We start from the raw sequence: 22,532 nt of genomic DNA on the forward strand, positions 1-22,532 counted from the left end.
ATCTGCACTGTGAGCCCACACGTCAGAAAGAAGTGAAGGAAGGCAACGGCGATTTAGAGACCAGTGATCACACGCAGGAGACCCCAGCTAAGGTTTTTGCTTTTGCTTACAAGGGCAGGCAGATTCCTGAGTGCAGGGTTAGCCTGGGACAGAGCAAGGTTAGACCTAGGCTTGGTAGAGACAGTAATTTCTGTGCAGTGTTTAAATGTGCTTGCTGTCTACTGAGAATCAAAGGGCTGGGCCTTGAGTTGCTGATCCACAGGATAATCCAAAGGGAACCTGGAGTCAGTGTCTGGATCGATATGTAAAATAAAGGACTGGGCTTATGATCTGCAAGAGATGAGCTGTCCAGAGAAATGTTTAGAATAGCAAGAGAGAACTGCTCAGAACTGTCCTGAGCAGAAAATAGAGTGAGAGAGCTGTCTGGAGATCTCCAGAGAGAGCAGAACACAGAGAGAAAGCAGGCTGGAAAGCTGTCTCAGGCAGAACCTAGTCTGCCAGCTTGGACCCACAATTCAACTGTGAGTCCTTTGTTTTCACTGCTCCCAAATCCCCCCTTTCTCAGAAGCCCCTTCTCTAAGCCAAGGCTAGTCCTTGGCAGTGCTCCCACCCCGCGCCCTTCCCTCAGAGCCCTTCCTTCAGAGCCCAGCCCAGCCTCCCTTCCCCCAGCCTCGGCTAGTCCTCCGCACCTGGTTTGAGCATGCTCAGCTTGCTGAGATTCATTTTCCAGGGTTTGCTGGTCACTGTGTCTTCATAGGGTGAGACGTCCAACTCGTAGTCACCTAGAGAGGATAGGGGGGTGTGTGAATGCCAAGGACAAGGACCTTGGAAGGGGAGCAGGGGACCTGAACCTGCTGAGTCAGACTTTAACACATTGTACAGCAAAAGAAAAGATACAGGTTCTCCTTACCTACAGCTGCACACCATGTAGAGATGGGAATCTAAAGTCCACACGCACATGCACACACACATATGCACATACATACACATACACACAGGCACACACACACACAGGCACACACACATGCACACAGACACACACATATATACACACAGGCACACACACATGCACACAGACACACACATATATGCACACAGGCACACACACACATGCACACAGGCACATCTGCACACATATGCACACACACATGCACACAGGCACACACGCACGTCATTTCATCTCTCCTATAAGACTTTGAGTTGGTAAGAAGAAACAGGATGGGGGGTTAAGTGACTTGCTTTGATTCACAGCTTAACAAGGAGAACTGGGCTAGGCTTGGTACTGCATGCCTTTCACCATAGTGCTCTGGGACAAGATCAGCACATCTATGAATGAGAGGCCAGCCTGGTTTATATACTACATTGCATGCCCACAAGAGCTTAAGAGCAAGACTCTGTCTCAAAGAAAAGGGGTGGGACTATAGGTGGGCTATAAAAAATCTACACCCATTCAGAATGAGTGCTCCTAAGTATACACGTTGCCTGTGGGCACACAATCAGGCAAGGAGATGCTCTCTCTTACCATTAGAGAGGAGGCAGAACGGATTATGTTCTAGACCTAACAACTGCCATGGAGACACGTGATATAGCACAAAAATGGAAGTGAGTGAGGCCAGGGACTGAGTTGGACCAAAAGTAGAAAAACCAGAGGAAGAAAAGCCACAGTGACCTTATGGCTAACACATTTCTCCCAGTCACCCCTTGGGACTCTAGGCTCCTACCGGGGATATAATTAGGTTATAAGCATGGCCAGTGCTCAATAAATGCTAATTAATACATTAATTCTAATTAATAAGTCAAATAAATAATAATAAATCTAAATCAATCAGACTGGAAAAAAGATGTGGGCTTGCTGGGTGTCACCCACGAGGCCTTTGTAAATGCGCATCTTGAGGACTGGAGGAACATGGGTGATGTCACATAAACTGAAGAGGATGGGCTTTAAGACAGGAAGACCTGGGAGCTCCTAAAAGGCAAGCAGGAGGTTGAAGAACCCAGAAACGTCTCAACAAAAGATCAAAAAGAGAAGTGATTGGGGTGAGGAATGGAAAGCAGGAAGTAGGAATGATGGTGATGTCACTTCCAGTGACTGCCCTCTCACCCAAGCCTATGGGAGTATTACACCTCCCACCTGTTGCCATGGTACTACTGTCTTAGAGTTTTACTGCTGTGAACAGACACCATGACCAAGGCAACTCTTTTTTTTTTTTTTTTTTTTTTTTTTTTCGGAGCTGGGGACCGAACCCAGGGCCTTGCGCTTGCTAGGCAAGCGCTCTACCACTGAGCTAAATCCCCAACCCCGACCAAGGCAACTCTTATACTGGGACAACATTTAGTTGGGGCTGGCTTACAGCTTCAGAAGTTCAGTCCATTATCATCATGGCAGGAGCATGGCAGTGTCCAGACGGGCATGGTGCTGGAGACGGAGCTGAGAGTTCTGCATCTTGATCCAACTACAGCTCTGAAAAGACTGACTTTTCCCACCCTGGACGGAGCTTAAGTTGTAGGCCCTAAAGCCCACCCCCATGGTGATTCACTTCCTCCAAGGAGGCCACACCTCCTAATAGTAGCCCTTCCCATGGGCCAAGCACATTCAAACACCACAACTTCCAAGTCACCTGTGAGACGATATACTCAGTCCACTGGTGTCAGACTTGGCCATGTCTCTTACTTTGGCCAATGGAGTTTAGGCAAGAATGATGTCAATCACACAGGAGCATAAGTTTTTTTTTTTTAACTTTATTTATTTATTTATTTATTATGTATACATCATACGGCTTTCTGCCCTGCATGTATGCCTGCAGGCCAGAAGAGGGCACCAGACCTGATTATAGATGGTTGTGAGCCACCATGTGGTTGCTGGGAATTGAACTCAGGACCTCTGGAAGAGCAGACAGTGCTCTTAACCTCTGAGCCATCTCTCCAGCCCCAGGAGCATAAGTTTTAAGAACCATTTCATGTCTCTGGTGCTCCTCTTTTCTCTCTACCAGTCTAGATCCTCCATGAGGACCAAAGGTAGAACAAAGTCAGTGGTTGGAAAGCTGGCATCAGATGTGACAGGTGAGCAAGAAATACATTTTCCTTTTCAAAAGCTGGTAGTCTGGGGAGTGCTGTGGGAGGACTGAGGTCTCAATGCTCCCATAACAAGGGCAAGGCCCTGGGTTAAATCCCTAGATCCAGAAAAGGGGGAAAAATTTCAACTAGGGGGAGAAAATGAAATTGAATGTACTTAGTATCTAGAAAGAGATTTCTAGGTAGTAACATTTAAAAAGGGTATGGCTTTGCTTTGTGATTGGGCAGTGGGAGGTAAAGAGGCTGTTACTTAGGCTGAAGGACAACAGTCCCCATACAAAGGCAAAGCTCTTGGTAACATTGTTACCTGCAGTGACTGGGAAAATGATACAGGAGGAAGACTATGTATGCGCTTGTACTTTTGGGGAAGAAGCTGAGACAAAGAAGTTTATTGTTGTGTATTGGTTGTTATTGGCTGTGACTGGCAAGTCTTACAAGACTAATAGAGGCTCAGAAAAGAATTGTCCAGTTTGGTCTAAAGGTAGAGAACGAGCCACTTGGCTAAAGCAAAAGAATTGCTTAAGCCCAGGCCTGGGCAACATAGTGCAATCTCATCTCCAATAACAAGAACAATAATAATCGAACCTTGGTCAATTAAAAGTGCTCACAGTGCAGGCGTGAGAATCTGAGCTCCGATTACCAGCAGCACATTAAAAGCTGGGCATGGGAGCCGTGGCAGGGCTGCAGTATAGAGATAGGCAGATCAGTGGGGTGTGTCTAGCCACATCATTCAGATTTAGGAAGAGACCCTTCTCTCAAAACATAAAGTAGAGAGAGATAGGGGAAGATAATCTGACATCACCACTGGCCCAATGGCCTCCAAACACACAGTGCACACACACTCACATACATATACTCACACACACATGCACAAATGCTAGCCTCCAAACACTCACACCATATATACACACACATACATACACACACTCACATACATACAGTCACACACACATACACATACACATACCAACACATACACTCACACATACTCACCTACACTCACACTCACATACATACAGTCACACATGCACACAACTGTTGGCCTCCAAACATGCGCCCCACCATATATGTACACACATTCATAAACACACTCATACATACACTCATACCATCATATATACATATCACACATACAGACACATGATTGCTGGCCTCCAAATATACACATACACACACCATATATATATATACACACATGCATATACACACTCATAAACATCACATATACATACATACACATCATACACCATATACCATATACACACACATACACACACACACTCACACACACATGATCACTGGCCTCCAAACATACACATACACACCTACAGGATTAAGAGATGCCAGTTTCTCTCCGATTCAGCCATAGGATGAATATAAGGCTGGGAAGGGTTCAGAGTTATAAGGTTGGTGATAACCCAACAGGGAAGAACAAGTCAAACCTTATGGGTACCCTGCCACTCACTGGGATCTCAAGTGGAAGGGGAAGCAGTAAATCCTGCCAGTTGGACAAATATAACCAAAAAATAAATAAATAAAGAGCTTAGAGCAATGATTCTCCCATGGAGGTCTGACAAGGGCAGGAGACATTTTTGTTTTTTGTTTTTGTTTTGTTTCTTGTTTTTGAGAGAGAGTATTTCTCTGTGTAGCATTGGCTGTCCTGGAACTCATACTGTAGACCAGGTTGGCCTTGAACTCACGGAGTTGCAGTTGTCTCCATAGCGCTAGGATTAAAGGCATATGCCATCACACCACCACACGGCTAAGGCAAGGAACTTTTACTTAGGTCCAGAAGGAGATACATATTTTAAATTGTGGGAAAGGCTACTGGGCTCATGAGATGGCAGAAATCAAAAATATAAAAAGCAATTATGTGTTGTTCAGCCAAGAGCTACCAACCCATATTAAAAGAGACTGTGAGACAAAATCCCCAACATCCTTCAGGGAGGAAGCAGGCCGAGAATACTGCTCAGTCCCCAAGGAGGCTGCAGTCTCTAGTGTCCATTTTAACCATGGCCAAAGAGAATAATAGAAAAGCAAGAACCTGGCAGAGGGCTGGGCCAAGAGCCCTAGAGAACAATGGAGCGGGCAACTCCACTGCGAGCGAAGGGAGCAACTCCTCATCCAGGAAAGAGGCTGTGAGTCGCGTGTGCTGGTGCCTTCTATCCCTTTCTTCAAAAGTTACTTGTGTCTCAATTCTGTTCCTTACCATGGGCATGGAAGGCAGGTGACTTGCCTTTTCGATTTGTGGGTTTCTAGATCAAGAGAAGCCCGATGCAGACCCAGCCAAGAAATTTCCATGAGCTCTCAGCACTCAAAGGTTGAGGGCAGGAGGACCACAGGTCTGAGACCAGTCTGAGCTTGACCCTTGGGCAAAAACATAATTGTCCAGGTGCCAGACATGGTGTCGGATCCCCAGAGCTGGAGTTACAGTCCTGAGTTTCCTCCCGAGTACTAGGAATTGAACCCAGGTCCTCCAAAAAAGCAGTCACTGCTCTTAACTGCTGAGCCAACTCCGCATCCCCACCCTTTTTTTGGAGACAAGACATCAAGCCGCCTGGGGCCCATCAAGCACTTTCAGCCATCTGGCCAACACACCCCAGGGGCCTGTCTATTGAATTACAAATATCATTTGCCTGTTTGTTTGTTTTTTTTAAATGTGGGCTCTGAGACCAAACTTAGGTCTTCATGTTCCTGTGGTTTCCTGAGCCCTTTTCAGTTCTTTTGATTGGAGTTTTTATTTTGTTGTTTGAGACAGGGTCTCACTGGCATAGGCTATCCTCAAATGTGTGGGGAATCCGCCTTCCCCAGTCTCTGACGCTGGGATTACAAGCCTATCCGTGCTCATCAGTGGGGTGTGTTTAGTCAAATCGTGACAATGGCAATCTTTTTTGTTATCACAACATAGTCCATTAAAAGCTGACTAGTAAACCAAGCAGTGGTGGCACTGCCTTTAATCCTAGCACTAGGGAGGCAGAGGCAGGTGGATCTCTAAGTTCGAGGCCAGCCTGGTCTACAGAGTGAGTTCTAAGACAGCCAGGACTATCCAAAGGAACCCTGTCCTGAAAAACCAAAAGTTGATTAATTAATTAGTTTTTAATTACAAAGCTGGGGGTTGGGGATTTAGCTCAGTGGTAGAGCGCTTGCCTAGGAAGCGCAAGGCCCTGGGTTCGGTCCCCAGCTCCGGAAAAAAAAAAAATTACAAAGCTGACCAGTAGAGACAGGGGCCTATGAAAGGAGACAGACGTGAATCTTCGGTTTGCTCCATGTGCCTCCCTCCCCTCTGCCTGTCTCCTGACTGGTTAGTGATAGTCTTTCTGTTAGACTGTAATGACTACTTCCTGCTCTCTCTGAACCAGTCGATTCTGGTTTTCTGAACCTATTATGAGTTAACCTCTTTCCTCGTTTTCTCTCAGTATCCTATTCAGGAACTCCTCAGGCCAGGCCTCTCCCTGGTTTAGAAGACAAAGACACGACACAGGTAAGAAAAGCGGAGCCAGCATCATGGCTCAGCAGGTGAGAGCACTCACCAGCAAGCCGGACAGCCTGCGTCTGATTCACAGAACCCACAAGGTAGAGGAAGAGAACCAATTCCACAAAACTGTCTTCCAACCTCCACATGCTCACCCTGGCATGCACATAAAAACACATCTGCACACATGAATAAATAGATAAATTTCTGAGACAGGGTTTCCCCACATAGCCCTGACTGTGGACCAGGCTGGCCTTGAACTCAGAGACTTGTCTGCCTCTGCATCCCGACTGACAGGATTGAAGGCATGTACCACTGTGCCCAGCTGAAAATATTTGTAAAAGAAGGGTAGAAATAGGTATAGTAGAGGGCAAAGTGTTCAGGAGCAAGAGGACAATGCCAAATTTTCCCTCCATCTCTCACTGATGCCACATGCAGAACTCATTTATCCCCACGAAATATTAACCACATGGCCTGTTCTACATACACCATCCAGAAATGACTTCCCCAAACCCACCCTCCCTGCTTAGCTCACTGTGGAACAGTGGCCTTACCAAGGCTTCGGACAGGGTGAACGGTCCAATAAATGTCCAGACAGGTAGCTTGGTGCTTCATGCGCCGGTGGCACCTGCAGTCTATGAGAGAGCTGTTCCTGAGTTGCTGTGCTGCTTCAAGGCACGCTGCAGATGTGGCAGACTCCCCTGAGGGCAGTGGACTGCTGAGACTGGGGGTGCAGGAGTCCAGGTGCTGGTAGGCAGCCTTGCAAGCGGGATTAGCCTCGCATTTTTTTCTGGCCTGGGTACAGCTGTTCACAAGCCTGTTCTCTGTGGGAAGGGAGTTTCCTGCAAGGGCAGAAATCAAGTGAGTCCACAAAGTCTGCCTGAGAATCCTAAGTCACGAAGTTGGGCAGGGGAGATTTCCGATGAAACCTTAGGGTACCACAAAAGCCCTTTACGAATAAGGGGGAGGGTGCTGAAGCTAAGAGCACCGGCTGCTTCTTCCGGAAGACCCAGGTTCAACCCCCAGCACCTAAACGATGGGCTCGTAACTTCAGTTTCTGGGGATCCATCACCCTCTTCTGACTACCAAGGGTACTGGGCACATGTAGTGGACAGATGTACATGCAACCAAAACATTTATATACATAAAAATGATATATATATATACATCCTGAGTTGCTATATATATACACACACATATATATACATATATATATATATATGTGTGTGTATATATATATATGCATGTGTGTGTGTGTGTGTGTGTGTGTGTGTGTGTGTGTGTATGTGTACTGAACAATCTGCAGACATCATGATATACATGAAGCAGACAAGGCCCAAGAAGAGATGAGGAAGGGAAGAGGTTGCTCAGTCTCTAAGGACAGAGGAGGCCAGGTATTTGGAAGTAAACTTAATGATCCTTCCTGGCTTGGGAGAAGGTCCCGGGGTGAGCCATACCACCGGCAGGGCTTCCGTTGTAGCCAGGGTTGAGAGTGTTATGGGAGTTCTGAACGAAAGTTAGCAACGGCTTTGAGTCTTCTGTTTGGAACACCTTAAGGTAGGCAGGCGAGATAGCTGAGTGAGTAAAGGTGTTAGCCACTAAGCCTGATGAGCTAAATTCAATCCCTAGGACCTACATGGAGGAGAGAGAAAACCAACCCTCAACGGTTGTGCTGTAACCTGCGTCCTCACACCCACGATTAGATCAAACAATGTGCGTGGGGGGAGATTTGCTCAGAAATACCAAGATCAATTGCAGTCCAGTCCTGGAAGAAGCTCTTGCTTCTAGGACTTAGTGTACCCACTATGCATCAGGGCACATCATTTCCTGATGGCTGTTTAAAGCATTGGTTCTCAACCTGTGGGTGGAAACCTCTTTGGAGTCAAAAGACCCTTTTACAGGGGTTGCGTATCAGAGATCCTGCATATCAAATATTTACATCACAATTCATAACAGTAGCAAAATCACAGTCATGACTTAGCAATGAAATAATTTTATGGTTGGGGGTCACCCCAATATGAGGAACTGCATTAAAGGGTTGATTTATTAGGAAGATTGAGAACCACTGGTTTAAAGTCACAATTTGTGGCTAGAGAGACGGCTTAGTAGTTTAGAGTGCTGGGTGCTCTTTCAGAGGACCTGGGTTCAATTCCCAGCACCCACAAGGTGGCTTACGGCCATGTGTAACTCCAGTCCTAAGGGATCCAACACTCCTTTCTAGCCCCCTCCAGCACCAGACAGGCATGTGGGGCACAGACACACATGCGGCAAATCTGTCCTATACATAAACTAATGTAAAAGTTACATGTCCTGACTCCAGGACACTTTTGAAAACTTAAGTGAAAATTTTAGCAGTCTTTGTTACTTCTTCCCACCCAGTGTTGAATCATAAGTTCAACAAGCTATCTGAAACCTCCCTGTCATTTTCCTTGACCAGGTCTCCACATAGGCTTCCCCAGCTGTATCTTCCAAATCCACTCCCTCATACCTTCTGTATATCTTTTTGAGTGAACCCCTTTGGTAAACTAGAAAACTTTTTTTTTCTTTTCCTTTTTTTCGGAGCTGGGGATCGAACCCAGGGCCTTGCACTTGCTAGGCAAGCACTCTACCACTGAGCCAAATCCCCAACCCCTTAGAAAACTTTTTATTAAAAACCTTTTATTGCATATCAGATATCTGCATTTCATACAACATAAAATGTACCTTCCTTTAAGACTTTTTTAATTATATTTATGAAGGGCATGTGTGCCATAGCACATGTGTGAAGGTCAGAGGGCAATTTACAGGGTTTGGGTCTTTCTTTCTACCATGTAGGTCCCAGGAACTAATCTCAGTCCTCAAGCTGGATGATAAGGGCCTTTACCCACTTAGCTACCCTGCCAGCCCCCAGATTTACCTTTTACCTTCCTATTTATTTTGTGCATATGTTTGTCTTTATGTATATATGTGCAGTGTGTGTGTGTGTGTGTGTGTGTGTGTGTGTGTGTGTGTGTAAAGATGTGTGGTGCACTTTCCTAATGACCAAGGATGTTGAACAAGAATGAAAAAGCTTGCTAGACACATTAGTGTTCACCTTTAACCCCAGCACTTGGGAGGTAGAGACAGGAGATCTCAGTGAGTTTGAGGTTAGCTTGGTCTACACAGTGAGTTCCAGGACAGCCAGGGATATAGAGGAGGAGGGGGAGGAGGAAGAAGAAGAGGAAGAGGAAGAGGAGGAGGAAGAGGAGGAGAAAGAAGAGGAGGAGGAGGAGGAGGAGGAGGGAAGAAAAGAAATCTTTACCAAAAGGGGGATGCAAGCTGAGAATTTTAGAAAGTTTAAAGAGATACTTATTACAAATAAATATGGGTTAGTGACTGATTGAAAGAAATCTAGGTTTTAGTCTCATTTCAATCACGGAACTAAATAAACACTTAACAGAACCAAATGTGGAGTCCTAACCCATTCCAAAAAACAAAAAACGAACAATGACAACAACAAAAAGCTCCCTCAGGACGCTTCCTGAGCCCTGGATTTACCAGCTTCAGGTCCCAAAGAACTTGGAAGACATTTTACATTTCGAGGGGGAAAAGCAGAGGTTGCTTCCTGGATTGTGAAACCTGGGCTTTAATTCCTGGCAAGGTCATAAATGTATACAAGGCACAGATGTTTGTCTTAGTTGACACATATGTTCTCTCTTCTTGGCTGGTGCTGGGAAACTGGATCTAGGGCCTTCTCAGGTTAGGACAGGCTCCAATACTGAGCCGTAAACCTTGTTCTTTTTTTCTTTCTTATTTATCTGTTCTATGCTGACGATTAGAAATTGAACCCAGGGTCTCACCTATGCCAGGCAAGTGCTACCACAGATTCTTTCCTTTCCTTTTAAATATTACTTTTAATATTATTTATTTGTGGTTTTTCAAGACAGGGTTTCTCTGTAGAGCCTTGGCTGTCCTGGAACTCACTTTGTAGACCAGGTTGGCCTTGAACTCACAGAGATCTGCCTGCCTCTACCTCCCAAGTGTGGGGATTAAAGGTGTGTGCCACCACTGCCCAACCTATTCATTTATTTTTGAGACAGGGTCTTCTTAGGTAGTCAAGACTGGTTGGAACTTACTGTATAGCCCAGCTGCTCTAGAACTCACTGTCAACCAGGCTGATCTTGTCAAATAGACCTGTCATTCACTGTACTGTTTAATGTTTATCTCTGACCCTAACATGTAGCCTCATGTTAGGAGTAATGGAGTCTCCCGGAGGCAGCCAAGCCAGACTGATGAGTACTGAGATCACCAATGTGTGCAACCACACCATTTCCTCACTCTTTACCTACTTTCACCTAAAAAAAAAAAGTCATTTAGAGATGTAATTAGTGGCAATTTAAAAGTCAGATAGGGCAGGCATGGTGGTGCATGCCTTTAATCCCAGCACTCGGGAGGCAAGGACAGGTGGAGTTTTGTGTTCGAGGCCAGCCACCTAGTCTACACAGTGAGTTCCTGGACAGCAGGGCTGGGTATGGAAACCCTGTCTCCAACAACAACACTGTATGATGCTGCATAGCATGGTGGTACATACCCTTTCTCAGGACTCAGGCTCCAGAGGCACGTGTTCTCTGAGAGTTCTAGGCCAGCTATGGTTACATAGTGAGACGCTATTCCAAGAAGAAAACTTTAAGAAGCCAGATGACTTCATAGTTCTATACTACAGTGTCCCAGTTTCTCCTGAAAGAGTGAGTACACTCAGGCTCCATGCCTATAATCTCACATCCAGAATTAAGCAATGGCAGCCCCATTTAAGCATGCTGTGCCTTTTCTAACTGGTCCTAACTGGATTCATTGAAGAGGGATTAATTGTCAGCCTCTGCTTTGAACAAGAGCCTCATTGGTTCCTCTCCAGTGTGGTTCCTTGCATGGATACCCATTTATGGATGAATGAGTCAAGAAGAGGAGCAAACATGGAGGGATGTAGCCAGTCAAGCCTAGCTCAGTGTCAGAACCTTTATGTCTGGCTTAGGGTGAACTTTGCATTCCCTATTGGTCTTCGCTCATAAACAGCACCTGGCAGCTACTGGATGGTAGTGGTGTGTGGCGTGCGGCATGTGAATTGGTTTGTTTGTTTTAATTTACTTTATATATATATGAGTACACTGTAGCTGTCTTCAGACACACAGGTAGAGAGCATCAGATCCCATTACAGATGGTTGTGAGTCACCATGTGGTTGCTGGGAATTGAACTCAGGACCTCTGGAAGAGCAGTCAGTGCTCTTAACCACTGAGCCATCTCTCCAGCCCGGCATGTGTATTTGTATCCGTGTGTGTGTGTGTGTGTGTGTGTGTGTGTGTGTGTGTGTGTGTGAGAGAGAGAGAGAGAGAGAGAGAAAGAGAGAGAGAGAGAGAGAGAGAGAGAGAGAGATGCTGGGGATTAAGCTCTAGGGCCTCATAAATGATATAAAGTGATTACAATTCCACCTCAGCTCCATCCTCAGGCCCTGGGAAGACCACGTGAGCAAGACTTATTACACATGACTGTGGGGTGAACCTGCCAGTCAGTCTACTTCAGCAGTCAATGAGGAAGATACTTAACGTTTGTCTCTGACCCCAACACGCAGCCACATGTTATGAGTAGTGGAGTCTCCTGGTGGCAGCCAGGTCCGATTAATGAGTCCTTGCTGCCCACATTCACTGATGGAGGCAGGCTGTACAGACCAGTCTTTCCCTTTTATCCTTTCTCATCTAGTTCTCGTGTGAATGTTGTATGTACATGTTACATGTGCATGTATGAATGTGTGACTGGGTGCCCATGGATGTTTTTGTGCATGAAGTGCCTGTGGAGGCCACAATCAATGTTAGGTGCCTTTCTCTTATGATTCCCCAGTTTCAAGGTTTTTTTTGTTTTTTTGGGGTTTTTTTTCCGGAGCTGAGGACCGAATCCAGGGCCTTGAGCTTGGTAGGCAAGCGCTCTACCACTGAGCTAAATCCCCAGCCCCCCAGTTTTAGTTTTTGAGACAGGTTCTCTGACCATACCTGTAGCTCACCCCTTTGGCTAGCCTGGCTGTCCAGCAAGCCCCTGTCTCCACCTACACACACACACACACACACACACACACACACACACACACACACTGCTGGTGTTACATGTGAGCTGCTGCTCCAAGCTCTAACGTAGGTGCTGGATGCTGAGAACTCAGGGCTTCATGCTTGCACAGGAAAAACTGCCTATTGAAGCCATCTCCCCAGACACATACATATGCTACCCTTCCCTACCCCCTGAACTTTTTTTTTGTCGACAGGGTGTTGCTGTGAATGTAGCCCAGGCTAGCCTGGAGAGGGCTGGAGTTACGGCTCATGTGCTCCTCACTCTCTCACTTGGGATTCCTTCCATACAGGCTAGGGTGTTTGTTTTTGCTTTGTTTTCCCACTAGGCCTCTGGCAGGAGACCCACAATGCAGCTCTGAGTGCCCTTCCTCATTCCTAAAGTCTTGAGAGTCTTTCCATGGATTATTATGGTCTTTAGGCTTCTCTTCCTTGGGGTAGACATGGTTCTACATCAGGTCCTGAACTATTTAATGCCAAAAAAAAAACTGGTACTGTATATCACTTACGCTCTGGGGAAGGCACTGTACTGGGCACCTTGCTGGGGGAGCCATATGACCTGATGGGAGCTCCTTACACTGAATCTGTGGGACCCCTGACAGTGGGAGTGGCTGTCTCTGACTCTTGCCTGCTCTTGGGACTCTTTTCCTCTGTTGGGTTGCCTTGTTCGGCCTCAATATGAGGCTTTTGCCTGGCCTTATTGCATCATACTTTGTCATGTTTGGTTGTTTTCTCTTGGAGGCCTGCTCTCTTCTGAAAGGAAATGGAGGGGGAGTGTATTCAGGGGAGAGAAAAGGTGGGGGAAGTTGAGAGGGGAGGAAACTGTGGTCAGCTTGTATATTGTGACAGAAGAATCTGTTTTCAATTCTAAAAAAGTATTATCAAACAAATGGATTTCAACAAGAATAAAGAAAGAAACAAAGGAAGAAAGAAAAGAAGAGAGAAGTCCCCACAAGTAAACAAGCAACAACCACCCCTGTACTCAGTGAGACTGGGGCTGTAGCTCAGTTGTGTGTTAACCCGACAGCACCTTTGGTTCCATTCCCACACAGCATAAACCAGGAGGGTGTGGCGTCACACATCAGTAATTCTAGCACTTGGGAGGCAGAAAGCAGGCGTCCAAGGTCATCTTCTTAGACACAGCTAGTTCCAGGATAGGTCCACTGAATGAAACTCCGTCTCCAAATAAATTAATTAAAAAAGCACATCCCAGTGTAGGAAGAGAGCAGGTTGGCAGTAAACTTCTCAACAATAAAACCAGGTGGTGAGATTAGCAAAGTTAGGAAATTTCCAAGCCTATTCTGTGGCAAATTCTTTCTTTACCTCTACCTAGTTTCTGCTTCCCTTAAGCGGGATAGAAGAGTTGAAGGCCACTTAAGAGCCAGAGGCTGCCTCTGATCAGATTCTCCTCACCTCCCCGGAGTACTGACTCGGTCGTGTCCTGGTTGCAGGTTGTCCCATGACTGCTTTAGATGCACCTCAAAAGAGGGAAGAAGTAGAAGCAGGGACGAGGAGACGCTTGGGTGGCCAGAATTTTCTACCTACATGAGTCCACACTCTTGTATAGTCTTGGAAAACAGACCCTTTCTAACACTCTGGGCTTCCTACTTCAGTTCCCGAGACTCAGGGACAGAGGAACGCGACCAAAAGCTGTAGCTTTCTCAGCAGCAGCAGCCTGTGTTCACCACCTGCCTGCCCTACAGCCCGAGGGGTTTCTGGCCGAGCGAGTGCACGGGAGACACTTACCTGTTCCAAGGGGTAGCCACAGCGACAGCACCAGTAGCAGGATCACTAGCGGCGGCGGTCGCGGGCTCCGGGAGAGCCCCATGGCGGGTCTGGACGCCGCGGACCCGGCAGCGCTCTGCCTGTGCTGGGCGTCGCGGCCCCCTGCCTTGGTACACCGGACTCGGGCGAGCTGGGCTCCCTCGGCCGACACCTCCCACCGCTGCCTCCCGCCCTCCTCGCGGCGCCACTAGTCTCCTACTAGGGTCCTGGGCACCGCCCTCCAACTCTGAAGCGCTCGCGGCAGCATCGGGCGGCTATTACTCCGGGACCCAGAGTGGGATGAGACTTTAGGGCCGCTTGGGGTCAACAGTGTGCACACTAGAGTCTGCCTACCTACTGTCAGCTGCCAATTAACCCTGGCAGTACTGCTGCTAAGTGTCTGTCAGAAACAAAGCTCCTCTTTCTGACCCCGTCTGCCCATCCAGGAACAATAAGCTCTACAAATGAAATATTGTAACAACACTTGAACCAACCAGGTGTAGTGGCTCACTTCTGAAATCTCAGTACTCTGGAGGTGAAATCAGGAAGACTGCTGTGAGCTGATCCTAGCCTGACTTACGTAATGAGTTCTAGACCTGTGAACAAACCAAAGCCAAACCAAGCCAAAAAACCTTGAACTATCACCAGAGTATCTTGTTTTCTAGTGTGTATGTGTGGTTATGTGTGTGTGTGTGTGTGTGTGTGTGTGTGTGTGTGTGTGGTGTGTGCTCTTATGTGTGTATGCTTATATGTGTGTGTGGTTGTATGTGTGTGATTGTGTCATTTGGTTGTGTGTGTGTGTGTAGTTGTATGTGTGTGGTTGTGTCTGTGTGTGGTTGTGTGTGTATGTGTGTGAATTTGCACATCTATTATCTCATTTGTCCTTAAGTATTTCTAAGGGTAAGATTTTATGATTATTAAAATCAAGATTCTGAAAACTGGTCCCCACACTGGTGAAATGACTGAGGGAGCATAACCAGGGCAGATCTTGGGAGTTTTGCTAAATTATGCTACTCCGCTACTCTGGAATTAAGCCCCTTTGACCTATGAGAGCAGTCCAAAGGTATTCCGAATACTCTAGCAACTTCTTCCCCCAATCCCAGCTAAACAGAGTAAGTACTGACCAAAACTAAGATGTGGCAGTTTGTAGAGTGAGTGCCCAGCACAATACTCAGAGGAGGAGCTAGGGCTGCTGAAAGTTCAAAGCTAAAGCAGTCCGGACTAGAGACCCTGCCCCCAACACACCCCGCCCCATCGAATCCTACCTCCTCCCACCTCTAGTCACTGAAGAGAGTGCCTTAAGACACCACTTTTCCTGACCACTGTCAGATGAGGAGAGTTTGTGAGCAAGTTACTGTACCAGGATTAAACTAGTTAGAAACTGCCATGTCCAGGTGGCAGCCTGTCACCTGTGAGGACATGGAAAATCATCCGGCCTGGGCCTGATTCCCACCAGCTTCCAGAGTAAAAACTGACTTGGAAAAATTAGCAGAGTGGAGAAAGAAAGACAAGAGCAAAGGATGGTGCAAGAGGAGGGTCCATCCCCTAACCCTCCACCGCCAGCACCCCCACCTTCCACAGCCTGGCAGAGGGCCAGCAGGGAGGGTATGGTGAAGTAGAATCTAAACCCGAGATTTATTGACTGCTTAGTCTGAATATGGCCATCCTGCTGTGGCCTCTGGGGGGCATTTGCAGATGTAATCAGCCCAGAAAGAAGAGTCATTCCAGCCAGGGGTGTAAATCACCCTTCACAAAGCTAGAAGAGAGACATGTGGCCCTAGATAAGGAGAGGATTGAAGTGGCCTCTGTGCCCTTCCCTCCCTTCTCCTGCCCAGCGGGGAGCTGGCTCCTGATCTGTAATGCACTTTAAATGGAGTTTGTGCTGCGTTTTAATCTATATCTGCCCTGCCAGTTTACAGGAGAGCTGTGAAAGTGAACATCTGGCTATCCAGCTATTGTACAGGGCCGGTTTGCTCCACCCCCATCCCTAAGTACCCAAGCCTCCTTCTTCCCTCCACTGACATCAAGAAACGTGCAGCTGGGCAGCTGAGGGCTCAACATTTCACTTAATCTTGAAGGAACTTCAAAAAGAATTTACAAAGCAAAAGGAAACAATTTTCAGGTGGTTGGGATGCTAGAAGTGTGCCAGGAACTCACCAAGATGTGGATAGTCCAAGGGTAACCTGTTCCCCAGTAACCAAGCTATGTCCAGTTCATTGCAGAAGAGTACCAAAAGTATCTTTCCAATACTGTTCCCATAGACCGAACTAAGAATCTGGGGGCCGTCTGTGATGGTGGTACACACATTTAATCCAAGCAGTCAGCAGGCTGGGACAGGTAAAGCTCTATGAGTTTAGTGCCAGCCTTGTCTATGTTAGTGCCCAGCCTTCGATGGTAACGAAGAAGGCACTGAGGCATTATTTCTGTCTGAGCTCACCATCACTGGGCTTTAATGAGGATCGGTAACCAAGGCTAGAAGAAGCAATTAAACACGACTTTAAGGCCAATATTGACAGCCCTCCGGCACACTCTCTCCCCACAACTCAGACTGCCAACACCTGCTGAGTATGGCCTAGCCTTTGGGAAACTTGTACATAAGGATAAATGAGCCAGTCATTTCTAAGATGTTACTCAGCCAGCATTCAATGCAATATCGGACCACATGCACAGCTCTGGCTAGTACAAAGTGATTAAGACACAAAGGCCTTGGGAGGCCTTATAATCTACTGATGGCGCCCAGAGGTCCAAAGTCCCTACGTCTTACTGCTTTCCATTTACAGTGTTGATTTTCTCCTCTTCTGTCCCCACAAAGTGTCTTCTGTCATCTACCCTCCCTGTTGAACTTTAAATTCTAAGTCGGGATGAGAGTGTAGAGAATGGTCAGGGGCACACATTATAGCATCGCCCGTGTTCAATGGTCTCGCCAGCATTTGCAGGGTGACAATGTCAATTTTCCGTGGTCCATTTCTTCACGTGTAAAATCGCAGACAATATATTATAAAATGTTTGAGAGTTAAGTACACATTAGGCCTGCAATTCAGCAAATGTCCTTGTCAGAGTGAGCACTGAACAAATTGTATTCTCTCGAGACCAGAAGGTAGTCATCCTATGAACTTTGATAGCTCACACCACCTGACCTGCTGATTTTTTTTTTTTAAGTTAGGTTTGGTTTTGAGACAGGATCCCAAGTAGCTCAGGCTGGCTTTCATCTCCATTTGTGATTGAGGATGATCTTGAATTCTAAGTTCTCTCCTATCTCCACCTCCCAAGTGCTCAGGTTATACCTGACTTTACCTTTTCCTTTTAAATTCTATTACCTATTATTATTGTGTGTGTGGACATGGGTGAGAGGGTACCATATTACATGTGTGGAGGAAGAGGGACAACTGACTTTGTTACCTTTTTATTGCTATGGAGACACCATGACCAAGGTATCTCTTCTGTAAGGGCTTAAAATGAGGTGGTGGGGCTCACAGTTTCAAGGGCTAAAGTCCACAACCATCATGGTGAGGAGCGTGAAGGCAGGCGGGCAGGCAGGCAAGCATGGTGCTGCAGCAGTGACTGAGAGAACAACCAGGAGACAGTGAGCTAAATGGGAATGCGGTGGGCTTTTGAAGCCTCAAAGTCGGGCTGGAGAGATGGCTCAGTGGTCAAGCACTGACTGCTCTTCCAGAGGTCCTGAGTTCAAATCCCAGTAACCACATGTTGACTCACAACCATCTGTAATGAGATCTGATGCCCTTTTCTGGTGTGTCTGAAGACAGTATATAATGTACTTATATATAATAAATAAAAAATTATTTTAAAAAAGAAAAGAAGCTTCAAAGTCTACCCTCAGTGACACACCTCCTCCAACAAGGTCACACCTCCTAATCTTCCCATACAATCCTACCAACTGAGGACCAAATATCCAAACAAATGGGCCTATGGGGGTCATTCTTATTTAAACCACAATGACACTCAGGCTTTCTCTCCTTCCTTAGTGATCCTGGTCAGGCTTCCATAGCAAATGCTCACCTGCTGAGCCATCCTGTTCAGCCCCCTTGTCAATTTGGGGGTTTGTTTGTTTGAGTCAGGTTTCTATGTGCAACTCTAGCTATCCTGGAACTCACTCTGTAGACCAGGCTGGCCTTGAACTCAACCTGCCTCTGCTTCTGCTGGGATTAAAGGTGTGCACGCCACTGCCTGATCTTGTCAGTTCCTTAAGGGCAGGGATTCTGTCAAATTTAAATACTAGGGGCACCAATAATCATCAATTCCATATATACATGTTTGAAGCAATTGCTTTCTTTTTTCCCAGACAGGGACTTTCAATGTAGCCATTGGCTGACCTGAAACTGGCTATGCAGACCAGGCTAGCCAAAACTTGCAAAGATTCTCTTGCACCTACCTCCCAAGTGCTGAGATTATAGGCACGTATCACCTTGTCCACCTCGTGGTACTCTGGGTAATATTTGCCTGAACTGAATGAGAAATATCTTATGCCTCCCACTTTATGTTCCTAATAAGATTAGCCAGGTACTGAGCTGAAACTGATAACTACTCCATTTTTAGGCCAAAAGATTTCCATTCTTTACTACCTGACAAATATCAGGTAGTTAAGCCTACCAGTGAGAGCTATATCCCTACACAGCCTTATGCTTTTGTGTCTGCCCTTGCCCTAAACCCCTATGAGTTCTCAAGCACCTATAAATCTAATACAAACTTAAAATGCCTGATACATTACCCACTCCCAAAGCCACATTGTCGTTGGATGAAGATTCCATAACAGCAAAATCCGTGAAGTAGGAGAGGGATACAAGCGGTGGGTAAGGGGAAAGGAATCACAATGTATAATAAGTATGTATGAAAGTCAGCGAACAAGATTTTTAGATTCTAATACTGCATAAAAACCTGAAAACAAATAAATAAAACACAAAGGGTAACTACTATTTAGTACTTGGGTGATCTTTTTTGTTTAGTGTGTGTGCATGCTCCTGAGATGTCTCAAGTAGCCCAGGTTACCTACGAATTCACTAAGTAGCCAAGGATAATCTTGAACTTCCAATGCTGTCTCCACACCCATAATACTGGAATTACAGCTGTGCTCAAACCCACGGTCTTGTGAATGCTAGGCAGTTGTGGTGAAATTGTGTGTGTGTGTGTGTGTGTGTGTGTGTGTGTGTGTGTAAATGAGTTTAGAAAATATGTAGCAAGCAGCTACATAGTTAACTATTTCTATGAATTAAACAATCCAGGCCCAATACAGTGGGAGATAAGAAATCTTGGGCTAGAGAGATGGCTCAGAAGTTGAGTACTGATTCCTCTTGCAAAGGACCCAGGTTCAGTTCCTGGGACTCACACTGTGGCTATAACTCATTTGGGCTTCCACCAGGAGCGTGTATGGCATACACACTTATATCAGATACTTACACACACACAAAGTAAGTCCTAGGAGACAGCTGAAGCCCACCCGTCAAACACCTGCTTAGCCTGTAATGTTCAGTACTTAGCACTTTGCTGAATTTTACCCTGCCCACCAAGTGACAAGACACTGTGGGGAAACGCTGCCTTTTAGACAAGTACCATTTCTCACAGATAAAGTCCTAGCATTTTCCTTTTCTTCTTCAAGCCAACTGGGTACTTCTGCTTGGTCTCAGCCCCCGTGTGGGTATAACTGAGGGGCAGTGCCATCGTCCACTCTGCCCTCACTCTCTACTTTTTGAAGCCGAGCTCAAGGTTTAGTGGCAAGCAAGGTGGCATTCATTCTGAAGGCAATTCCGAGTAGAGGCTGCTAGCTGTCTTTGAGAATACAGCAGTGCCCTCTGCTGTGAAGCTTGCATTTAACAAGAAACCAGTCTGGCCACAGGCACCGGCTACTTCATGGCTACAACCTTCTTTCCTGTGCACTTACATCAAGAATGTTAGACCATTCCAGATCTGGGAAGATTGTTTTCCCCCAGTTGACTATCTATGCTTCAGAGTGCTTTCTCCTTCCCTAATCTTGGGTCATTCGTCACTAGTACCAGAGCTGTGTATCTTCCCACACAGATGAAAGCCTGCCAGCCTCACAGGGCCCTGGAGCTCAGAACAGTCTTAGGACTGACTGATCTCTCCTTGCACTTCTAATTTCTTCCCCCTCCCCAACCCATCCCTCCTTTTGGTTTTTGAAGACCTGTAGCTGTCCTGGAACTTGCTCTGTAGACCAGGCGGGTGGGCCTTGAACTCAGAGATCTACCTGCCTCTGTCCTGTGTGCTGCGATGAAAGGCGTGGACCATCACTGTCCAGCTGAAGACTAGGTGTTCAGTTTTGTTTTGCTGTCACCCTGGGGTTTTGCTGTGATGAACACCATGAGCAAAAGCAACTGGGTTGGAAAGGGTTTATTTCATTGTGCAACTCTCAGGTTACACTGCATCACTGAGGGAAGTCAGGGTAGGACCCAAGAGTCTGGAGGAAGGAACAGATGCAGAGGCCATGGAGGAACACTACTTACTGGCTTGCTCAGACTACTGTTGTTATTAACCCATGCAAAACCTAGAGTGAGCTGGGCCTGCCCATATCAATCACTAATCAAGAAAATACCTGACACTTACCTATAGGCCAATTGTGTGGAAAAACTTTCTTAAGATTCCTTCTTTCCATGTGACCCTAGTTTATGTCAAGTTAACATTAGAAATTAGCTGGTGAGGTGGCTCAGTGTGTCAAGGCATTGCCTCTAAGCCTGATGTCCCAGATTCAACTCCCAGTAAGGTGGTGAGATGGAATCCTACAAGTTATTCTCTGGTCTCCACACGAGCAACTGCACATATATGCATTCTATATACTTTAGAATTTTAAGTGTTGGGGCTGGGGATTTAGCTCAGTGGTAGAGCGCTTACCTAGGAAGCGCAAGGCCCTGGGTTTGGTCCCCAGCTCTGAAAAAAAGAACCAAAAAAAAAAAAAAAAGAATTTTAAGTGTTTTGCTTACAGGTATGTATTTGCATCAAATGTGCGCCAGATGCCCCAGGCCAGAAGAGGCTGTCAGATACCTTGGAACTGGAATTAAAGGTGGTTTGTGAGCCACCATGTGGAGGCCTTCTGTAAGAGCATCGTGTTCTTAAACACAAGCCACCTCCCCAGTTATTTTAAAAAAAGATAAGTCAAAGAAAAACACTCTAAGTGTCTGCCATGTGTAAGTGCCAATGGAGGCTGTAAGAAGGCATTAGATCCTTGGAGCTGGAGTTACAGTTGGCTGTGGGCTTGTCTATGACTGTGCTAAGAATGAACTTGGGTCCTCTGGAAGAACAGCAAATACTTTTAACGGCCACGCCACCTCTCCATACCCTTACCATTTTAGAGCCATGGTCTTATACAGCTTACATTATGTACCCAAGAATGATCTTGACTTTAATTCCCTACCTCTGTCTGCAGACTACTGGGACTAAAAGCATGGACCAGCATGCCCATTTATGGTGCATGGAGACAAACCAGGCGAGCACTCACCAACTTAGTCATTCCAGACCGGCCTGAACTAGAGTGAAATCATTTCAAAATTTAAATGAGAAACATGGGCTGCTTAGATGGCTTAGTGGTTAAGAGCACTTGCCCTTCCCAGCACTCTCATGGCAGTTCAGTCATCTTTTTTTTTTGGTTCTTTTTTTTTTTTTTTTTTGGAGCTGGGGACCGAACCCAGGGCCTTGGGCTTCCTAGGCAAGCGCTCTACCACTGAGCTAAATCCCCAACCCCCAGTTCAGTCATCTTTAACTCCAGTTCCAGATCTAGTGTCCTATGATGGTCTCTCCAGGCACGGAAGTGGTATGTATGTATGTATGTATGTATGTATGTATGCATGTATGTACACAACCACATATATACACAGGGGAAACATACACATAATCTTAAATTTAAAATAAAAAAGTTCGGGGCTGGGGATTTAGCTCAGTGGTAGAGCACTTACCTAGGAAGCGCAAGGCCCTGGGTTCGGTCCCCAGCTCCGAAAATAAAATAAAATAAAAAAGTTCACCACTGTCTCAGTCAGGGTTTCTTTTTTTTCTTTCTTTCTTTTTTTTTTTTTTTCGGAGCTGGGGACCGAACCCAGGGCCTTGCGATTGCTAGGCAAGCGCTCTACCACTGAGCTAAATCCCCAACCCCTCAGTCAGGGTTTCTATTCCTGTACAAACATCACAACCAAGAAGCAAG

The 22,532-nt window shown here is 46.3% G+C and overlaps 1 protein-coding gene across 2 annotated transcripts in view; it reads right to left on the bottom strand.

Annotated features, from left to right (window-relative positions):
- Gfra3 (GDNF family receptor alpha 3) overlaps nucleotides 1–14,814 on the bottom strand; it is a 28,597-nt gene extending 13,783 nt beyond the window's left edge. The window contains exons 1-3 of one of the 2 annotated variants that reach the window (XR_015642466.1): nucleotides 14,357–14,814; nucleotides 7,099–7,386; nucleotides 690–782 (exon numbers count right to left, since the gene is read on the bottom strand). Coding sequence is in view for 1 of the 2 variants with exons in the window: in NM_053398.1 (NP_445850.1) it covers nucleotides 690–782; nucleotides 7,099–7,386; nucleotides 14,357–14,438 (463 nt within the window). In the remaining variant the exon portion in view is untranslated. The remainder of the gene's footprint in view (nucleotides 1–689; nucleotides 783–7,098; nucleotides 7,387–14,356) is intronic. The other variant, NM_053398.1, reaches the window with a different exon arrangement.
- Nucleotides 14,815–22,532: the final 7,718 nt, after the last annotated feature.

The sequence above is a fragment of the Rattus norvegicus genome, chromosome 18 (genome assembly GCF_021556685.1).
Source record: "Rattus norvegicus strain SHRSP/BbbUtx chromosome 18, alternate assembly SHRSP_T2T, whole genome shotgun sequence".
Lineage (NCBI taxonomy): Eukaryota > Metazoa > Chordata > Mammalia > Rodentia > Muridae > Rattus > Rattus norvegicus.